This window comes from Varanus komodoensis, unplaced genomic scaffold (assembly GCF_004798865.1).
Source record: "Varanus komodoensis strain SLA01 unplaced genomic scaffold, ASM479886v1 scaffold7_3, whole genome shotgun sequence".
NCBI lineage: Eukaryota > Metazoa > Chordata > Lepidosauria > Squamata > Varanidae > Varanus > Varanus komodoensis.
Genome location: NW_025336480.1, coordinates 22,877,938 through 22,900,625, shown reverse-complemented (window position 1 = coordinate 22,900,625; position 22,688 = coordinate 22,877,938). Strand labels below are relative to the sequence as shown.

At 46.4% G+C, this 22,688-nt stretch overlaps 1 protein-coding gene across 1 annotated transcript in view; it reads left to right on the top strand.

Annotated features, from left to right (window-relative positions):
* PCSK2 (proprotein convertase subtilisin/kexin type 2) overlaps positions 1-22,688 on the top strand; it is a 140,600-nt gene that overhangs the window by 64,241 nt on the left and 53,671 nt on the right. Inside the window, exons 3-5 of the mRNA XM_044454522.1 lie at positions 10,085-10,198; positions 12,065-12,173; positions 19,311-19,348. Coding sequence (XP_044310457.1) covers positions 10,085-10,198; positions 12,065-12,173; positions 19,311-19,348 — 261 coding nt within the window. The remainder of the gene's footprint in view (positions 1-10,084; positions 10,199-12,064; positions 12,174-19,310; positions 19,349-22,688) is intronic.

The window sequence follows — 22,688 nt, the reverse complement described above, 5'->3', positions numbered from 1 at the left end:
GGGAAGAGAAAGCCTTTCTAAGGCCACGAGGAATCCCCTCCGCAAGCTTTATCCCCGGTTCGGTTCAGCAGGGCTCATGCTGGTGCAGCACATGGAAGGCATCAGAGTCGCTTCGCACAAGTCTGGCCCACGAGTGCTGTTAACGGCCTTCCATTAAAATGCCGAGGCAATTTTCATGGCGCTCCTCGGCATGCACAGCGTGGGTTCGGCTCACAGTATCACGCTGCCTCTTCCCATCCCCCAGGAAGAGTCACAGAGCCGATTGATGAATTTGTTAATTTGTTCTGCTTAGCTGCCCTGCTGTTTTATTAGCCTCCCAGTTATCTTCTGCACTATGCCTAAGTGGAAGTATATTAAAACTCAATATTTAAATGTTACTTTTCTTGTTGGTATTTTCTAATCAGAAGGCCATCTTCTGAAATGTGTAGATTCATTTCTCTAATGAAGACCCAGTAAGGAACTTGTTAATGATCTAGTCATGCAGGCAGACTGGGGTGCTGTCAGTATGGAGATTTTATTAATACAAAAGGCTGGGGGACTATTAAAATGCCTTCACCACAGATATAAGAGAAAAGGCTAGTTCTCGTGTTGTATTTTTAGGAACCCATTCAAGCGGTTCTAGGGTGCTTTTAAAAATGTGAAGGAGGGATCTGCAAGTATCAGTTTGCCAGCATGCATAGCATGCTAGTTTTCTTTTGGGACAGCCTTGCTGAGACCCCTTGTGCTGTAATGATGTACAGCAGTCTCCCGCAAACCGGTGCCCTCCAGGTGCACTGGGATACAGCCACCCTAATGCCCAGGTGTGTGCATACTAGCTGGTATAATGGGAGATTTAGTCCAACACATCTAAACAACCTTAGGTTTGGGAAGATTGGGATAGATGCATGGACTTAGTCCGAGGGTAGTCAGAAGGCTCACTGGGGTGACTCAGAGCCAGTCAATCACAAGATTTGGTTCTGACCTCTTTTATTGCTTCAGGAAATAGCCCAGCTTGGCTCTGAGCTTGTTTTGGAAGCCACTTGCTTTGATTTAGATCTGTATTTGAATCTTGATTCAGAAAATCACATCTTCATGCCTCCCATTGTCTATTGTTATTGTTGCTGTTAGTCACAAAGTCATGTCCGACCCATCACGACCCCATGGACAACATTCCTCCAGGCCTTCCTGTCCTCCACCGTCCACTCAAGCTCACACCAACTGCTTCAGTGACTCCATCTAGCCGCCTCATCCTCTGCCGTCCCCTTCTTCTTTTGCCATCTATTGTTCCCAACATTAGGCTCTTCTCCAGGGAGTCCTTCCTTCTCATTAGGTGGCCAAAGTATTTGAGTTTCAGATCCTTGTTTTTCCTTTGCCGGCTGTGGGATTATGGTAGTCCAACACATTGGTAGGTTGCCAAGTTGGGAAGGTTGGACGATTGTGGTCATGGTTTTGGAGGAATTCTCCAAGGCTGGAGCCCGATGTTGTGGGTGTGTGGCGGGACACTGTCACTTAGCAGGTATAACCCCATCTCAGCATGATAGACTGAAGTAAAAAGAAGAGATGAATTCTGTGACTGGAAGTGCATGTCGGCAGTTGCAAAAGCACCCCAGGGGATTAGTGGAAATGCTGCTGGAGAAGGAGTGGACTGCAATGCATGGGAGCTACCACTGACTCAGAGTCGGTGGCCAAAGTATCTCCGGTCCAAGAAAATGCCCAGGCTCAGTGAAGACCTCTGGTGACCATTGACGATACATACATTAGTCAAAAGTCACGGAAAAAGCTTTTCTTTCTTCTTTCCTGTGAATTGTCTCTGTTTCTTTAGAGATATAACTTGCACCACCTTCTTTCTCCCCAGTTGGGTGTGTGAACTGTTCCCTCCATCCTCTGTTTACCATGGTAGTTTTTCTGAAAAATAGGCCAAGGACTAGAACACTAATGTTTAGTATGCTGCATTTTATAGATAGAGATTTATTCACTCAGAGCTCTAATTTTTCCACTTGGTGCCAGTGTAACTGTGTGCATGTATAACCTTTTGAAGGTCACCCTGGGAGAGAGAATTCCTTTGAAGAATGCTTTTGATTTCTATACTTTCAATTATTTTTCACAATAATTCATGCCCTGCAGGTCTGAAACAATACATAATGATGCAGAGATACCGAATAGTAGAGGCAATATCTGAAATAATCCTTTCATTGTCTCCATGTCATGCACTTTCCTTCTAAGATATCTTGTTCTTCATTTTCTGGTACAGCCCAGAAATTTGATACAGTTAAATGAAATTTCTTTTTTGAGGCATGGCCCAAATTGCAGAATCAAACATGGCATGTATTTTATTTATTTTTTGTTACTTAGAAATGGAGTCTGCCTCTTGACAAACACTACTAACACTAGACTAAGTAAAAAGGGAACATAAATAGTAGAGCAACTCAAAAGCCAATGGGGAAAAAGCAGCAAGAGAGTAAAAGCAATTTCAGATTTTTTTTAAGTAAAAGAAGACAAGATCCCTTGCCATCTTTGTATGAGAAATTAATTTCAATTCATGTTTGATCAGGAATGTGCAAATTTGCACACCGCAGACTGATGTGATGGATGTAATCTATACTCTACAACTGTACATTTCTGTTCTTGAAAAGTGATTTGCAGAGTAATATGTTTCAGCAGCATACATGGTTTTGACAAATGCTCAGAAATATCCCACTCAGTTTCTCTCCAGAAATTACAGCTCCCATAATGCTGAGTGAGCAGGCCAGGAATTCTGGCAGTAGGAGTCCGACATATCTGGGGGGCAACAGGTTGGAGAAGGCTATTCCTGAGTACAGCACTCACCACATACTATGCACCCTTTAAAACTTATATAGTTTGATTTTAAAAGCCTCCAGCATTGATTTGATTGAGTTCAAAAGCAGCTGCCTTGCATTTCCTCTGTACTTGGTTCAATTGGGTCATGAAATCCTCATTCATGTAAACTTTTAATACTTCTCTAAATCCTTCTTGGTGCTCCACTTTTTGCAAAGCCCTGAGGTAGAGTTATGTTTTTGGTCATCAGCTCCAGATAGGGATGTGTGGGTTTGTTAAGTGTATTCCATCTGCATTTTGTGGAGTGTCCAGAGCCTTCCACTCCCTTGTTTCCAGTTGACAGAACTGATTTTTTTCCAGTTAGCTTAACTTGTGCACATTTGCAATTGTGCAAATCTGTACTTCAAAAATGTACAAATCCTTCCAAAATGCACATTTTCATACCTATCTCACCTAGCTGTGTGTGTGTGTGTGTGTGAATAATCAAAAACTGCAAAACAAGTCAGAATGTTTCTACACTTCTCATTTGGCTGTTCACGAAAATAATTGGACATCATTAGGGGTAAATAACTACTTGCAAAGATATCTGAGTGTTTTTCAGATTTATAACCTACTTCAACCACTGAAGCTCAAAGGTCCTCAGTATGAGAATATGTTCAGTCAGTTCAAGACAGACTTCTGGATGGTTTTGACTACAGTTCTCATCATCCCTGACCTGGCTGTGGTTGATGGGAGTTGTGGTCCAAAAAGCATTGGCCACTGCATTGGGGAAACCTAGGCTGGACTTGAATATCACATTATGTGATATTAGGGATGGCCGGGTACCTGCCCCTTTAAAGGAGGTGATAGTCCGGCCAGTCCTAAAGAAGGCATCCCTGGATCCAGAGATGGCCGCCAATTATAGACCAGTGGCCAACATCCCATTCTTGGGCAAGGTGTTATAGCGGGTGGTGGCAGGAAAACTCCAAGCACTCTTGCATGAGACTGATTATATGGACCCATTTCAGTCCGGCTTCAGACCTGGGTATGGTACTGAATGTTCCTTGGTCACCCTATATGATGACCTGTGCAGGGAGAGAGACGGGGGAGTGCATCCCTGTTGGTCCTCCTGGACCTCTCAGCGGCTTTCAATACCATCAACCACAGTATCCTTCTGGATAGGCTAGCAGGAACTGGGAGTAGGAGGCACTGCTTTGCAGTGGTTCCGCTCCTATCTCAATGGCCGATTCCAGAAGGTGGTGCTGGGGGACTATGGCTCTGCGCCATGGCAACTCAGCCATGGAGTACCACAGGGATCCATTTTGTCCCCCTTGCTATTCAACATCTACATGAAACTGCTGGGAGAGGTCATCAGGAGGTGTAGGCTGCAGAATCATCAGTACACTGATGATACCCAGCTCTACCTCTCATTTTCCACCAATCCAGGTGAGGCAGTGGCTGTACTGAACCGGTGCCTGGCCGAGGTAATGGGCTGGCTGAGGGCCAATAAACTGAAGCTCAATCCAGATAAGACGGAGGTCCTGTTGGTACATGGGTCTGGCTTCAGGGTGGGGGACTTGGACCTTGTCCTGAATGGGGTTGCACTCCCTCTTAGGGACAGGGTTCGCAGCTTGGGAGTGCTCCTCGACCCTGTCGTTAGAAGCTCAGGTGACGGCGGTGGCAAGGAACCCTTTCCTTCAGCTTTGGCTGATCCATTAGCTGCATCCCTACCTGGAGAACGATTGCCTGGCGACAGTGACACATGCATTGGTAACTTTCCGATTAGACTTCTGTAATGCACTCTATGTGGGGCTGCCCTTGAAGATGGTCTGGATAATTCAATTGGTGCAAAACAGAGCTGCCAGGTTGCTGACAGGAACTTGGTGTTATTCTCATATAATCCCAGTCCTCCATCAGCTTCACTGACTTCCCTTTGAAGTCCGGGCCCAATTCAAGGTGTTGGTTATCACCTACAAAGCCCTCAATGGCTTGGGACCTGGTTATCTAAAGGAGCGCTTGCGTCCATATATGCCCTCCTGCCCCCTGAGATCGGCGGAGGAGGCCCTTCTCCGGGAGCCCTCTGTGAAGGATATTAGGAGGGTGAGTACCCGGAGGAGGGCCTTCTCTGCAGTGGTGCCCCACCTATGGAATGCGCTCCCCAGAGAGGTCTGCTTGGTGCCGTCGTTGTTTTTTGGCACCAGGCCAAGACCTTTTTATTTAAAAGTTATTTTAATTGCTAATTGTTGATTATTTATTGGGTTTTTATATTGTGCCAAGATGTCTCTAGATTTTTAAGGTTAATTTTGCATATTGTTTGTTTTGTAAGCCGCCCTGAGGCTCTTTGTGAATGGGGCGGCATAGAAATGTTTTAAATAAATAAATAATTCTAGCTAGCTTCCGAAGGCACTTTTGTGGTGGCAGCTTTGTCACAGTGGCAAGGGATCCCTGCTGATAGCAAGGCGAGGGGGCTGATGAGGAAAGATGAATAAGCACCGGTAGCAAAAGAGAAGTGGGGACCTGTGCGTACCAGGGCTGCTGCAGAATAGAAGAGGTGAAGAGCATGGCAGGGCAACATCTACATCTGCCTTTTCGTCCAGGTATTCAGATGCGCTGTTGGCCAGGGGTGTGTGTAAGTTTGCCTCCGTCCCCATACACACTGCCTCCTTCCTTCACGACCTTCACAGGTTCTGAAGGTGGATTCCTTTCAGACCTTCTCCTGGTTATGCAAAGGTCAAGACTGGAAAGGGTGGTGCCACTGTGTGGTGCGGAAAATTGGGTGAGGCCTGGTCTGGGAGCTTTGGGCCTCTTGCACACTGCACACCTGCATGCATTCCAGCGAAATGTCTGAGAAAAGCACTCGTAGCTAACAAAAGCAAAACTGGGAGCTTCTTTAAGAACCGCTGCACACATATTTTGTTTGCTTTTTGGCTCTGGCCTCTTGGCAGAGCAGCAGAGCAGCAGAGGCACAGGCTGGGAGCGAGTGCTGAGTGGCCAGGGGACTGGTGAAGGCAAGGTAGGAGCTGGGCAGGGGAGCAGAGGGCCAGGAGCAGCGGAGAGGAAGGGGGGCAGGGCCAGTGAGGCTAGAGCAGCCAGGAGGTAGCGGACAGGAGGGGTCACCGGCCGGAGGGACTGATAAGGCCGCGCTCAGCCACTGCCAGCCCTTTTGGCTCTGGGCTCTTGGCAGAGCAGCAGAGCAGCAGAGGCACAGGCTGGGGGAGAGGGCTGAGTGGCCAGGGGACTGGCGAAGGCAAGGCAGGAGCTGGGCAGGGGAGCAGAGGGCCAGGAGCAGCGGAGAGGAAGGGGGCGGGGCCAGAGGGGCCGGAGGGGCCAGGAGGGAGCAGACAGGCGGGGCCACCGGCCGGAGGGACCGATTAGGCGTCGTCCCTTGTCTGCGTCCCTTAGCAGCCGCCCGGGCTGTCCGGAGACTCCCTTCCCTGGGAGGCAGAGGTTTGTTTTGTTTTGTTTTATTTTGTTTTGTTTTGTTTGTTTTGTTTGTGCTGTGCTGTGCTGTGCTGTGCTGTGCTTCCAATTTAAATTTAAGTTTATTTTATCCTTGTGTGTGTGTGTGAGTGGGCTTTTGCCTGGGAGAACTGGGCGAGTGAGAGGAACTGCAGGAGAAACAAGGCAGGGGACCAAGGTAAGGTCTCGGAAGGGATACCGATGGCAGACCAGGAGATGGTCTTGGCAGGAGTCACGGGTGTTGCTGTCCGCTGTGACAGCTGCGACATGTTCACCCTTCTCCCCCAGGAGAGACAGGGATACACTTGCCCTCGGTGCAAGCTGGTGACCCTGCTAGAAGAGGAGGTGAGGTGCCTGAGGGCCGAGAGAGCTCTCCAGGCCCCCCGGGAGCAGCCCCACTCTGGACAGAGGGTTGAGGGAGAGGCCATGGGAGGAGCAGCCGCGGAGACATGGAGGCATGTCACCCACAGGAGGAGGAGGCCAGCACAGCCTCCTCCTTCTCCTGGCACCAGTCTGGAGCTGGGAAACAGGTTCTCTCCACTTGGGGAGGCTGGGGCTGATGAGGCCTCAGGGGACCAGCAGGACCCCCAGCCTGGGATGTCAGGCGGCTGCAGGAGAGGTGAGGGCCAGGGCACGGCCGCCCACCAGCACCGGGAAGGTACGGCGGCGGGTGATTGTTGTTGGGGGCTCTTTGCTGAGGGGCACTGAGGCGGCGGTGTGCCGCCCCAACCTAGAGACAAGGGAGGTTTGCTGCCTGCCGGGCACACACATCTGGCATGTGAAGGACAGAGTGGAGCGTCTTGTTCGCTCTAGGGGTCACCAGCCGCTCCTGGTGATCCATGTGGGCACAAACAACATGGCCAGGCAGGGTATGGTCGGGATCAGCAGGGACTTCGAGGCCTTGGGGAAGAAACTCAGGGAGCTAAAGGTCCAAGTGGCCTTCTCATCAATCTTACCAGTCCAGAGATTTGGGCCAGGCAGGGAAAGGAGGGTATCTGAGGTGAACAGCTGGCTTAGGGTGTGGTGCCAGAACGAATGCTTAGGTACAGGTTAGGTGACAAGTGGCTGGAGAGCAGAAAAGGACCTTGGGGTGCTGGTTGACTGCAGGCTGAACATGAGTCAGCAGTGTGATGCGGTGGTCAAGAGGGCGAACGCCACCCTTGGTTGCATAGCCAGAAGTGTGGCTTCTAGATCGAGAGAGGTATTACTACCACTCTATACGACTCTGGTGCGCTCGCAACTGGAATATTGTGCTCAGTTTTGGGCCCCTCATTACAGAAAGGATATAGCCAGGTTAGAGTCAGTACAGCATAGGGCCACAAGGTTGGTGGCCGGTTTGCAGGGAATGGGGAATGAGGCAAGACTGAGGGAACTGGGTCTCTTCAGCCTGGAGAAGAGGAGACTCGGAATATGTTGGCGACATACAGGTATGTGAGGGGATGTCACACGGAGATGGGTAGAGACCTGTTCTCTCCTGCAGAGGAAGGCAGGAGGTTGTTGAGGCCCCATCGGTGAGGGTGTTCAAAGATAGGCTGGATGTCCATATGGTGGGCATGTCGTGAGCGGAGCCAGCTGGTGCCGGAAGTCAGACTAGATGGCCCGGGAGGCCCCTTCTGACTCGCTCTGTTTTCTATGTTTCTAAACTGATAGTACGATGTTAGATCCAGATTGATACTGGATCAGCTCCGCTGAAAGAAGTGAATTTCCCTCTCCTCTCCTTGCCAGTCATTCCTTTTGCTTCTCTGTGTTAAGCCAGCAATGTATCTGATCGTCCCTCTTGGTATATGCCTTTGTTTTGACTTTTAGCTCTGCCCAGGCGAAGTGTTCCATGACTATAAATACTTTTATAGCATGGTACTTGTGGGCTATAAGGGCAAATTTATGGATGGATAGACTGATGACAGTGTTGCATTCTGGAATTTGCTGTTGGTGGGAAAACTAGCCAAGAGCCCATCCTTCAACAGCTCCCTTGCCCTACCCTCTCATTCTTGGAAACCAAGCTCATGGCCCCATTCCTGGTTCTAAGGATGTGCCAGCAGGAAAAACTGCTGGACTCCCTATCAAATATACTGTTGGCCGTAGAGGAAGACCTCACAACAAAGGGTACCATTGCTTGCTGCATCCTGCACAACATTTGCAGGTCCAGGGGGGAGGGGCATGCTCCTTCAGGACAACCCCCGGCTTGCAGGAGCAGGGGCTGAGAGTGACTCCACTGACATGGACGATAGCCCTAACCAGCCCCGTCCCTCTCATCCAGTGAGCCCTCCATCCGAAACAGTGGTCCAACATAAAGTGCATGGCGTTTGCACAGCTGTTGCTGACTGAATCCAGCCCTATTACCCGTGTTTGTATGGTGCATTGGGAAGGCACTGAACTCAGAAAAGACTGACAGAGTTACTTCTGCTCCATGAAGATGTTCTACAAGCTGGAATGAAGAAGATGAATCTCTTCCGCTGGATCACAACCCCATGGATGCTTGGTGGCCATGCCACATCCTTACCTCCTCTCCCCACAAGTAAATCTCTGGCAACCTCGAGCCATTCTTGTACTTCATAGGAGTCCTCATTTATGTGCCTGCCTGCCCCCATTGGTATTGCTTTCAGCAGCCAGTCCCGGTGTGAGCAAACTCTGCAGTTCTCGTAGTAAAGGTCAGACTCCTTGCTGAGCTGACTTAGATGAGTAGCCAGCACTGTTTTCTCAATGGCAAGAACTGTCTGCATAACATGCTACTAATCGTGGCTTCACAATAACAAGTTTTTAGGAGAGTCTGCTCATAAGAGAAAAACAACTAATATTGAAAGTCGAGAACCATTCCAAGATGGAGGGCAGCGCTTGTGGGTAAATTAAGCAGTGTGGGGAGTGATGTAGCCAGTGAGGAAGGAACTTCGGTAGGTGCGCTTATGCTGCAGGGGACCAGGTGGGGTGGGGACAGGGGTAAAAGAGGATTCTCAGGCTACAGGAAGGTGTGGGTGGGGTGGGGAGCAGATGAAGGGAGAGCCAGAATACAACCCATTTGTTGGGCTGCTGGGGACTGGGGAGCATGGTGAGAACAGTCGCTTTTCCTCCTGAAGGAGAGCAGAAGCGGGAGCACAGATGGGAGGGTGAGCCAAAGCGGCTTCTGCAACAGGTGGTGGGTGGAGAGGGCAGGAGAACGGGGGGGGGGCTACGGGGGGGGGGGGGGCAGGGGGAAGGACCAATGAGAGCCAGGAGCCTCTACAGACGTTAGGGAGCAGAAGGGGGTGCAGAGGAGGCAAATCTATTTCTCAAGTAAGTGGAGAGAGTGTCACACTATGCAAAGGCCAAGGTATGGGACAAAAAGATGACTCATCAATGGGAAAATGGTGGTTTAACTGAAAAAGAGGCAATTGATCTGCCAAGGGGAAGGACGGGGTTCAGAAAACTTTCCACTGGGAGCCACCTAAGGTGAGACATGTCAAGAGCTCTCAGAGGACCAAGAGCAGAAAAGCTGCTGAAATAGCAGGGGTGCAAAGGATCATGGGATTGGAATTTTCCCATCAGTCCCCCAGAATATATGCCAGGAGCATGACTCACATCACACCAGGCCATGGAGTGGTTGAACATCTGTATATTCAGCAAGCAACTAGCCTACTGTGGCTTCTTCTCGGGGCTGCTTACTTTGGCGCGCAAATGTACCATCAGGAGACCCTGTTCATAGAGTGAACTGAGGTTGGGCAGTGGGGGAATCCTCCCAGATTGGGGACAAGAATGTTCTATCAGCAAAGCCCTTCCTTGCTTTTACAGACTGTAGATCTTGGATCCTGCACGTGGCAAAGTAAAAGACAATGACAATATTCTTCTGCAAATTCCAGTGCTGTGTTACATACCTTTCTTTTAACATTTACCACTGCAGGTAAAGAAAGCTGTGCAGCAAGAAGGCTTTGGGCGGAAGAAGAGAGGATACAGAGATATCAATGAAATTGACATAAACATGAACGATCCTCTATTTACAAAGCAGTGGTACTTGGTAAGCAACAGGAAAGCTTCCTAACTAATTTTTTCTCACCTGGAAAGCAACCCCAGATTTGCCTAATGGGAAAGTTGTCAGGCAAATTGTGGAAGGGGGGAAATATGAAATGGGCTTCTTATTTCCAAAAGATTTTTGGCATGACCTGAGAAACTTTTTAAAGGCATGCTTCCTACAGCTTGTTGGCAGAGCTCTGCCGTGCATGCAGAAGGTCTCAGGGTCAGTCCCACCATCTCCAGGAAGAGCTGAGGAATCCCCTGCCTGAGAGGCTCTGCCAGTCAGTCTCAACAGGACAGGGCTAGACGGGCCCATGGCCTGACTCATACAAGGCAGCTCCCTGTGGTCCTCAGACAGGGGCAGCTTTTCCATGGCTTTCACTCCGTCCACTTTGGAAAGTGCAGACTACTGTTCTGCACTTTGCAATGCAATTTGTGCGATTGACACAAATGTATGCACTTTGTGCAAATTCACACGAATTGCATGGATTTGTGCAAATTTGGGACTGAAGGCCTGCCTATGTCCCAAATGTCCCATATTTATGACAACACTCACACATATCACTGCAGGTTTTAAAAACAGAAGTCTTCATTTTAACTAGATTTCTGTCAGGTCTTGTTGGAGTTGATGAAACAGAATCCATGGAGCTGGGTCAGGAAAACATAATGGACTTTCAGTCCTCCCCGTCAGATGCCTGTAAGAGGGAAGCATTTTATGTTCCACCAAACCTTGCTTTCTCCATTTTTTGGGTTGTCTCACATTAGTTGTCTTGATGAGTTCAGGCTCAATCCTATGCATGTTTAGACCAAACAAATCTTGCAATATTTCTGAACCAGTTATAAATTTGAGATTTGTGTGTTTTTTTTTTTTTGCCCACATATGCGTTATGTAGACACATATAAGTTAACTGCTGATTTTAGGATTCCTGGATTATGTATGCATTCAACATTTCTTTGAATATATTTATATCATGCTCTTGCACTCTGGCTGCTGTGTTTGCTACACTGAGTAACTCCGATTACACAATTTAGCACAACAAAAAAATTAAATACACACCAAGCATTTGTTTGAAATTTAATTTGGGGAGAATGGGCAGAACAGCCACAGGTTGTGGCATGGCTGTTTGCATGGCAAGGGCCAAAGGGCATGAATTCAGAGAGTGGTAAGCCTATTTTTAGTGACATTTGCTGACTGACAGTGTTAACTTTCCTGAAAAACAAGAGCCAAGTTAAAGCCAACCTCAGATTTATTTCCTTTGTTGTAGAACCGTTCTCATTGCTCACAAATGCAGTGAAGTCCTGTGGCTCCAATGTCCATGGGCAGCATATCTACTCTGAGTTTAGGCTGAATGTTAAAGGCACCATCCAGGCTGTAGAACCCCATTCCTCAAAATTGGATCAGCACCATGGATAGCTCCTTAAAAGTTCAGATGGCAGCCCAGAGAGTATGCACTCGTTTGGCTGACGTGGGAGTCACTAGCTTCCACTGCTCAGAGGTGGAGATGATGCCTCTGGATGTTCGGCAGTGAGAATCATTCGGCACATGTTCAAAGACAGAGGCACTGTCCTTTTTATTACTGCTTCACATGATCAAGGGCTGGATTTTGGCATTCAGACTACATTTCTGAGCTGTCCCCTGCAAGCAAAAACGGAGCAATAGAATCCATCAACCTTCTTGCACTGCCTCCTGTGTGAGAGCTGTACTTTAGAGGTCTTGGCTTCGACAATGGGGCCTCATTCTGGCCTGCATTTTGCAATCTAATGAGAGCCATTTTGTAGCAGCTGAACCAGACAGACTCTCGGCAGAGGTAAACAAATGTGGCAAGCAAATGCATCTCTTATGCCTCTTGTTTCTAATTTGATGCATTAGATCAACACCGGCCAAGCAGATGGGACTCCTGGCCTTGACCTTAATGTGGCTGAAGCATGGGAGCTGGGTTATACAGGGAAAGGGGTAACGATCGGAATCATGGATGATGGTGAGTGAAAAATTAAATATCCTGATGGTCTGAATAAATCTGCCCAACTTATTGTGACATGTGAGAGTTGCAATTTAAATTAAAGCTTTCTTCCATGACTCAGACTCCAAAACACTGAGATTTTAATGAGGACATTATTAGATATTCAGCCATATTTTTTAATAAGGAATCATCTACCAACAGTTCCCTGAGGATACAAGCCCATGGATATTTATGATCCATGTAAATCAGCCAAGGGTAGAACATTTTGGTTCATGAACAATGACTCTCAACTTATTTTGCTGGTTTAAACAAATCCCAATAGAACCCACTTTGAACGGAGCTCAAGAGAAAATTAGACCGTTACGATTAAAGCTCTTTAGGTGGTTTTAGGATAATGTAGGATGATGATGATGGGATAATGTAGAATACTGTTGGTGGTGGTGATGTTAAAAATAAATTGATTAGATCATGGGATCAATTTTAACATTGCCCTCCACTTACAGTATATGAAGTTTTAAATTTGCTCTGTAAGCTTTCCACCACACTGCTAAAAATAAGTGGCGAAATAGCTGTGCTGGAACAGATTCACAGAGGCCTCTCCTTGTAAGCAGAGATGCACCACAAGAGAAATAATGCCACTTGTCTACACAGCACACCACCCATTTGCCCAAGACTCATTGCTCTCTGGATGCTTTTGTTTGGGCTCACGGAGTGACATGAGTGTGGCTAGGCCCTGCTGGGTCCAATCCCTGCTGCTAGAAAGCCTTGAAGCTGGGAAGGGCCCGGTGCCTGGAGGGAGCATACAGAATGGAGGCAGGATCTCAGGTCACCGAAACAACAAGTCAGATTAAGCCAATGCGCAACTAATCAAGAAAAACCATGGAGGGTCACTTGCAGTCACTCCTTAATTCCATTTGTTTCAAAGATGGACCTTATTCTTGGGATTTCTGTGGTCCATGAAGGACAGAAATCCTCCCCAAAGAAAGGCTGAGATGTCTGAGGAGTTCAGCCTTTGAGAATTCTTGTGCAAAAGGTCCTGGTTCACACCTGTTGGACTAATCACGGGTGAGAATTTAGGCACCAAAGAGGTTTAGCACTCCTGAGTGCTGTGACACATTCCTTGGCCATTTGTACACAGTATCTCAAGCATAGAGTTTAAGTTGGAAGTAGATGATGCAGGTTTGGAAATAATATATTTATTGAAATGTAATAAAAATATGAAATACATATTTTAAGGTAAAATGCTCACTTAAATGTGTGATTTGGGAGGATTTCTAACTCTACCCCCTCCTACACACAGATTAAGATGGGAATGGGAATGGAAACCAACCACAGTCCAGAAATGGACAGATTCATGCTCCCCTTCCCAAAGGCCATAGGCAAACTAGGAGAGGTTCAGCAGAACTAATGGTGGAAGTGCCTTCTCCTCACTTTTCTCACCTCTCTAAAGCACCTTTTCCATTGCTACAGTTACAGTTCCTATTGTCTTACTGGGACTGTATCCAGCTAAGTCCTGGAGCAAAATCTGTTCAACCAAGTCAGAAAGCCAGCAGCTCAACAAGAAGGACAGTCTAAAAGTTGGGATCTACAGGGTAGAGGTGAAGCACAATCAGGAGAACAGGGACTTACCAGGAGTCCTGGAGAATAGCCCAAAGAAGAAGTAGCACTATGAAAACAAGGATGCCAGGTACCCGCAGCCAAAATAAAGGTGTTCCACCAACTGAGGTCTCAACTGAGAGCTTAGGGAGTCAGCTCTGACAGTCAGCACTGAGGCTGAGCTAGAAGCCATTTTTCCTGGCTTCGGAGCTGCCCTTCCTCGAACAATACCTTTATTCTAGACTCCAGATTATTGCAAGTCTTGAGGCATGCACCAGTGGCTGCTTGACGCTCTGCCGTCAGGTGCTGATACACTCTAGGATTGGTTGGATGTTCGGCCTCCTCCTCTGAATGAGCGGGCAAGGTACCATCCTCAACTGCTGAAGTTGGAGTATCACTAGAATCAGGGGTCTTACCAGGTCTGTAGTCTCTGCAATGCCACAAAAGCCTCTGCAAGGTCAGAAGAGTCATCCTTGTCCAGATGTGCATCAGGCAGGACAGTCCTGGGAGTGTGAGAGCTTCATAGCACCCTGGCGCTTGCTCCAGGAGGAAAGAGAGGAGGTAGGACACAGCTCAGGCATGCCAGGAAGTCTCCCTTTTCCTTCTGCAGAACTGGCCCTGTGTCAGTCTGGAGTTTCTGCCCTCAGCCTGCTGTGAATGCCTGCAGGCAAAGAGGAATGATGGAACAATGGTGATCGTGCACTGGACAGAACCGGTATCCGGTCTGCCAATTTTCAAGACTCATTGAATGCTGCAGAAATGAAAGAACAGCCCTGGGATTCTGGTAGAAAGAGACTGACTAATGGCAAAGCCCTCGTTTTATACCAAGGTATGCAAATGACCATTCCAGTTCCTAACCTATTGCCTCCTGCCTCCTTTCTATTTGCTTCCAGCCAATTAACAAAAGAACTCAAATTCCAGGCCAAACATTTCTAACATTTATTTTAAAGGGAACTTTTATCCTATGCCCATTTTTCACGTAGTCCCCACCAAAGCTCATTTTGTTGCGGTATTGATTTCTGTGTGTGCAATTCTATCAAAACTGCTGAGATGAGAAGCCGTACAAGGGGATGATGAGTAAATAGAGAGATGAAAGTGTAATTTGAAATGGGAAGCTTTTGTGGAATTCCACCGTGCTAGCTACAGGGAACAAATATTACATTTGTGCCACAGAGATGAAATGGGCTTTTTAGTCTTCCCATCACTAGTTCAAAAGCACTTCTTTTGTTTTCTCTCGCTGTTCTTGCCCACTTGAGTCCTGCAGTCTAAGCCCTTGCTAATGTGTCACGCTGCAGGCTTGCAGTTTTCCACACCCCAGCTGTGGCTAATACACTTGCAGCTGCAATGTGTGCCACCATTTCCCCTAACTGCTGTGAAAGAGCAGCACTCTAAAGTTGTATAGCAAGGGATGAATTTGCTTTGGCTATTGAGTCATATGAAAATATAATATTAAATAAGCTTATGACTATAAATTATACACTAATTTTAAAAACTACACAGAGGTGTGTGCGTGTGACTCATAAAAACTATATTAGCAACTTGTACTTGTTAGAATTGGACCTTCAAAATTCTGTCGCTCCAGAGAGCCAGTGTGATGTAGTGGTTAAGAGCTCAGGACTGGGACTCAGGCAGCCTGGGTTCAAGACCCCCTCAGCCATGGAGCCAGCTGGGTGACTCTGGGCCAGTCACAGACCCTCAGACCAACCTACCTCACAGGGTTGTTGTTGTGGGGATAAGACTGAGAGCAGCAGGATGAAAATGATGCAAGCCAGTTTGAGTTCTAAAAAAATAAAAAGAAAAAAGAAAAAGGTGGGATAGAATTATCATCATCATCATCATCATCATCATCATCATCATCATCAAGCAAAGTGCAGTGTCACTTAGTTTTGGGAGCAGGGGGTATTATTAGTTGCTGATAGTTATGTGGCACATACCACTCTCTGTCTTTGGGCAACAGAAGGTTTTCTCCAGACCTGCAAGGCACTGATCATTGCTTGGTGTCTCCTGCCTCTGATCTTCCTGTTTCATACCCGTCATTCCAGGCACTGCCATTTCCCCAGGGACTCTGCATTACCCCAAGGAGAACTCTGAAGTGCACTGGGCAGTGGGACGTCCCACTTCAGGGGCAGTCACTGGTACCCTTTTATAGCTTCCTAGCATGAGGACATGAACCTTGCATCTGCACCAGATTCTAACTTCCTGGAAATATCTCCTGTCCCTCAGATGTACACAAGTGTGAGACTGCAGGAACAGACACTGGCCCTTTAAGAACAGCAGTCACAGTCCAGTAAAGGTGGAGCCATGGAAAGGGCAGATTCTGGCAGTCTTTTTGGGGATTTCATTCACCACAGTCTTTTGCTGGGACAACAGCTCCTCCTTGGTGCATGCTCCACCCAGGATCTCTGGCAGGGTGCAATTCAGGGTCCTGATGTGACCCAGAACTCTGCTTCCTTTTCATAACTAGTTAGGGCAGTTTCTATCCTTACAATTTTGAATCTCCTTTTCACATTCTTTTCAAACTTTGCTGTCATGTACACTTAGATGACTTCTGGCTGGGGTGTTGGTAAGAAGCTGAAATTACATAGGCAGTGGGAATCCATGCTTTTAGAGCAATGAGATCAGGTGGACATCTAGCATGCTGCAAGGACACCCTAAGGCACCTTAAGGCATTCATTTGCCAGGCTGCTTCCTTGACTCTTAGCACTGTCGTCTATCTCTGGCTTCTTAATGAGATATTTTATTGGTTTTTTATGGCCTTCATGGTATTCTATCATGAGTCGGTCAACTACCTCGGTTTTTGTAAGGAAAAGCAGAATATGTATTTTCTAAAATAAATGAGTGAAGTGAAGTGCATGGGAAGGATACAGTTGATCATTGTATTGCCATGGCATAATGGCTGGCAAAGTGTGCCACTTGCCAAGACGCAGATGGGTTACAGCAACCTTCGCTCAGCTCAACGTCCTCCAGATGTGTTGTAGCAGAGCTCCCATCTTCACCAGACAGGCTGACTTAAGGGTAATGGGAGCAATAATCAAAAGCAACTAGAGGGCCCCCAGTTGAGAGGAATCCAGAAAGGAGCCCAGAGCCCAGATCTCATTGAAGACAGGCAGCAGTGTGGCCGAGGGTGCAGCTTGGGACCAATTTCAGCACCCTGACAGCCCAGGAGTCCCCCAGATGACCACCCAGGGAATGGCAAGTGAAGGGAGCAGCGCCCCAGTGTAAACACTGGCATGGGGATCCTGGGACCCACTAGGGCTGTTTCTGTACATCTCAGCATCCTTCATTCCTTTCTTTTTTTCAACAAATCCATGTTAGGAGTGATGGCCCAGGCATACACACATTTGCAAGTGCTTGTGTTACTTATCCTTTGCAAAAGTTATCCTTGTTCAAACAGAAGCAATGCTTATCCCCAGTTAAAAGGTTCAGCTGATTTTGATTTTATTCCTGTAGTCATGAGGCTGCTCTGATTTCAGTGATTTTATAATGCAAAACTGCACATGCTCAGGGCTTTTGGCCATCAGTTTGTGGCTTACTGAGCAGTTGTTGTTTGCTCAAGCATATGAGGAATGTTGAAGTGGTTATAAAGTATGGAACTGGGGTGAGAAGAAGAGAGATGCTAGCCCACAACTGAAGAGATGCACATGGCTGTCTGAAGAGCTCCTGCACAGAAGTCCATTCATTCCAAGGTCTTACAGTATTAAGCTTCCCTGCTGAAGGTGGGACCTCATTTCGTCTAAGACTTTGCCAGGTTAGAACTTGATGATGGAAAGGAGCACACAAAAACCCAACCCTTTTGATGCCCAGAATGGATCTTAACTGATTTTACCCTCTGAAGATAACTTAGGTGATTAAAATGACTTTATCAAGCCGCTTTTGTACTTTCTGTGACAGAGGTTTGCATCCCACTTCACTAACCAGCTCTTTAAACTAATTTAGTCCCAGTGATGTCTCTGGAACTGTGTTGCTTTAAACCAAAATGGATAGCATGTCTGATTCTCTTTTATCTTATAGTGGGAGGTAAGTTCTTGTTCTTTGTGTTATTGTTGTTGTTGTAGAACATGGACTTTGCAAAAAAGGATAGATGTAGTGACAGTGATATAATTATGATAACAAAGATGGATTCATTTCATAACCTTCAGATTTAAACATCTATAAGTACTAGGCAGCTTTTAGCTCTATTGCCAGGTGGAAATGGACAGCATTGTTAGTTTCTTGGCCACATCCAAGGCAAATGCATTTAGTGGAATGCATTTGTCTTCTAGGCAGTGGAGCTCGTCTATATTTTACAGCTGTAGGATTATAGATGGATATATTTGAGCATCAGAATAAATCTCCAGTTCCTGAGTTCTCATTAATGCCAAAATGCCAAAATGAACATGAACCAGACAAAGCTTATTCCACCAGACAAAGGCAGGTGTCCATTGTTCTAATGGAGTTGTTTGCTACATGAGGATTGTGGTGAGCAATCTGGAGCTAACTCATGTGGTCTCTGTAGGACTTGCCAATGTCATTTTGCTGCCTGAGACAGAGATGAGATGGTGCTCCCACTGCCCACCCCCATTTCCATTTCCAGAAACTGACCAGACAGGCAGTGGAAGCTTATGCCCACCCTGGCAATGGAGCAGTGCCCTCCTTTGCCCATGGTGGCAACAGGTTAACTTAAAGGGCACCGGGCAGGCCATGTGGTAGTCACAGATCTCCCCTTCCATGCCTCCCTGCTGCCCGCTAGCATCTGCTGCCTGCAGGGGCCGCCTCATTCCGTTGAATGCTCTCCAGTTGCCTGAAATCGGAATGAACTGAGCTAAATGAAAAGCACTGACACACGTGACCCCAGAGAGCTCAGTTCTCCCCAGTCCTACCTTGTCTTCACGGAGTGAAGGGATTTGGGGCAATTTCAGGGCAGCTGGAGAAACTGTAGCCCCCAGTGACTGTGAACTACTCCGGGGAAGAACAGGAGACATGATCTCAGCGGAACATGGGAAAGGCGAAAGCACTGGTAATGGAGGAGCTACCACTACTGAATGGGATTAGGAGCTAATGGGGCTGGAGAAGTGACAGTGTCTTAAGGCATAGAATGTTGGCCTGATGTTTTCGATCTTGGTCCCCTGGCCACCCCGTGTTACTGGCTATAGTGACCCAGATTTCATTGATGCTGCTAGACTTTAAGCATATCAGTTTGACAAGTGATGCCCACTGTGTCCTAAACTGTCTCGGCATTATATTTTCCCACTTAACCTCTGATCCAAGTACATTTCTGAACCTAGCCTGTTACATATTATAGTAGATCTGTTTCCTTTCCTTTCTTTGAAAGCTTAAATTTAAGTGAGAGTGAGCTGTAAGGCCAGTATCCTTCCTTGTGGTATTCTTATTTATGGAGTAATGGATTTCATGGCAATTCGCAGCATTTCAATTTCTGTTGTTTGGAATGTGTTAATAATGGTTTATTGTGCCATCACATAACTGTGTTTTGCTGAAATTACGGTTGTTATTTTAACAAGAGAAACCATAATATTTTGAATCTGTTCATCATGGCTTATGTGCTGTCATTGTATTTTACAGGGATTGATTATCTTCATCCAGACCTTGCCTCCAACTATGTAAGTACATGGTGTTTTATGCAGTATAATTCTGAGCATTCTTCTATAAGGATGATCTGCCCATTCTTTTAGAGGAAATATTTACCCACTTAGCATGTTAACAACATATTGCGGAATCCATGTTGATGATGAACAAAAGTGGCCCATGGTTAAGTGTGCAGTTAGGTAAAACATATTTGTCTCTGTGATCTGCATGTGAATCAAAACTGTGATGTATTTTGTCAGGGGGAATTATGTGGCTATCAAACTCTGAGTAAGTTTTCACTACCAATACTGAAAAATAGTATCATCTCACAAGTATCTCCTTTGAAAGAGCATTGTATTATTAATTTAATTTAACACAAAAGAGCAAATGCAGTTCCAAAACTGAGAAAAATCACAGTGCAATCAATTAGTAGGCATACTCAGATCAGTACTACTGTTTTCCAATCAAATTTATGCTGCATTTAGTTCCCGAAGATAAATGGCTTCTAAGACTTTTTTATCCATATTCCAGGATATTTTTTTCTCGAGTACTGAATAAATTTGTCCCATTAATCTAAGGAGTCATCATTTATACCTTCAGCCTCCCATATTTTTATGCAATATGAAAACATATGCATTATATTCTATGCCAAATATTATTTTCCCATTCCCATTAGAGATGGTATTTTTGTTGCTGTTTTCATTTTTTTCTGGGCTGAAATCAACATTTATGTTTTTAGTTACTCCCAATCCTCTCTCTTACCTTGGCGCAAGATAATGTACAGTGTGGTGTGTTGGTTAACGAGTTGAACTGGGGCCTGAGAAATCCTGGTTCTGGTACCAGCTTGGCCATGAAGCTCGCTGGGTGACTTTGGGCCAGTCACTCAGCCCGACCTACTTCACAGGGTTGTTGCTGTGAGGGTGAAATGGAGCTATGTGAGCTGCCCTGGCTTCTGACAAGAGGAAAAAAGCAGGCTATTAATGCAATGCAAGAATAATAGTAATGATGATAATACCACCAAATGTCCAAAGGCAGTTTATATCCTGTAATTTTACTGTGTTCATATCCACATTAACCCACTACATGTGTCAATCCAGTGCAAAGGACAGACTTCCTCTCCAACATATTGCTTTAGGCTGTTGATAGGTTTCCTGCAGTTTATAAGGTAGTCTTCTTTTAAAATAATTGAATTTATCCTTCATGAAGTGGCTACAGTTCCCTGCCCACACACAAATAATTATATGAATGGGAAGAAATAATAGGCAGTATCCAAAATGACCCTCATGCTCATATGCAGTGGTCATGAGGGCGAATGCCACCCTTGGTTGCATAGCCAGACACGTGACTTCTAGATTGAGAGAGGTATTACTACTGCTCTATACGACTCTGGTGCGCCCACAACTGGAGTACTGCGTTCAGTTTTGGGCCCCTCGTTACAGGAAGGATATAGCCAGCTTAGAGTCAGTGCAGCGTAGGGCCACAAGGTTGGTGGTTGGTTTGCAGGGAAAGCCATATGAGGCAAGACTGAGGGAACTGGGTCTCTTCAGCCTGGAGAAGATGTGAGGGGTGTCACACGGAGGTGGGTAGAGACCTGTTCTCCCTTGCAGAGGAGGGCAGGACCCACTCCAACAGAGCAAAGCTCAAGGAACCAAGGTTCAACTTGGATGCCAGGAAGTACTTCCTGACAGTGTGGACCCCAAGGGTATTGAATGGGCTTCCATGGGAGGTGGTTAAGACCCCATTGGTGAGGGTGTTCAAGGATAGGCTAGACATCCACATGGTAGGCATGTCGTTAGCAGAGTTGGCTGGAGCCAGGGGTTAGACTAGATGGTCCCGGAGACCCCTTCTGACTCGCTCTGTTTCTATGTTTCTATATCATTGATGTTGTGTCCTATAGCCCACCAGGAAGAGTATTATCTGGGTTTTGGGGACACCCATCACACTAGTAAATGATATCTGGGTTGCACTAGAGGTCACTTACCACCAGTACCATGTGAGTTACAGTAGCATTAGTGTCGACTTGGATGCTACCCAATATTTTTACTGAAGCTACAGGAATTTTTAAAAGGAGAATGTTTTAAGTCTTATGCAAGTGGCTGATGTGCCCTGCTTCTTGAACAGCATACAAAACTAGATTTTTTTTAAGGTGCAATAATTTGGAGTCAGCTCTTTCAGTATGTCTGGATGATTCTGGGCTGCTGGACAGACAAATCAATAACTGCTTTCCTAAGTTGTTCATGTTTGTAATTCCTACAAGCTTTGCAGGCAAATATAGGGATGAAATCCACATGGTTGAGAAAACACAGTGAGAACTGTATATAGAGGGAATGAGTATCTTTATGTTGCACAAATATTTGTAAATGTAACACAATTGAACTTTTTGGAAATACCTTAACATTGGGAAGGGACAATTACTTGCTCGGGGCTATGAGATAATGTGGAACCCATGGTTTGCGAATATAAAGTAGCAGGCATTTCAAATCAAAGATCTCAGGGAACAAATTTAGGAAAGGAACCCCTTTGCCTTTGGCTCCACCTACTATGAAATGGAACCTCCACTAGCTTCTCTGAAATTGAATGCAGCCCTCAGAGTGAAAGAATCATGAAATCATAGAACAGCAGAGTTGGAAGGGGCCAAGAAAGCCATGGGATCCAACCCCCTGCTGTTGCAGGACACCAGTTTACACCATCCCACTCAGCTCCATCTTGCCGTCCAGCTCCATCTTGAATGTCTCTAGTGTGGGAGAGCCCACAACCTCTCTAGGCAACTGGTCCCACTGTCCAACTTTTCCTGATAACTAGCCTAAACCTAAAGAGGTCCCCTCCCTCTGAGATGGAAGAACCAAAGGCCGGACTCAAATCTTTATCCATAATCTCACTTGGAGAATGTACTTATGTACCAAAAGGGGGATACAGGTAGAGTCACAATACAGAGCCACAATACAGGCAAATATTTTTCATCTTTGTGCCATGAAAAATTTCAGCTGCTGATTTCCTCAGACCAAGATCTCTAACATTTCCTGTGAAGCTCTCTCATCTCTGCCACCTTCAAAAATGTATTTTTAGTGCAAATCTTGAAAAATGTGAGGTCACCAAGACCTTCTTCTTGTTCCTACACGTGCTTCCCAACCCTGCCCAATCTTCACCCACACAGACTTCCCCCCCTATGTTTTCTCTCTCTTCCTGCTTCCACTCTGTAGCCTCATTTTTGTCTATTCACATCCAATTTCCTTGTTAATCCTATCCTTTCCCCATCCCCGGCCTTCCTTTTCTCCCTTTCTAGCTTTTAGCCTTGCTCTTCCTCTCCTCTCTACCCCTTTGCCTTCTTCTTTCTCCTTCCTTTGCAGCCACTAGCCCTGCTATTTCCCTCCCCGC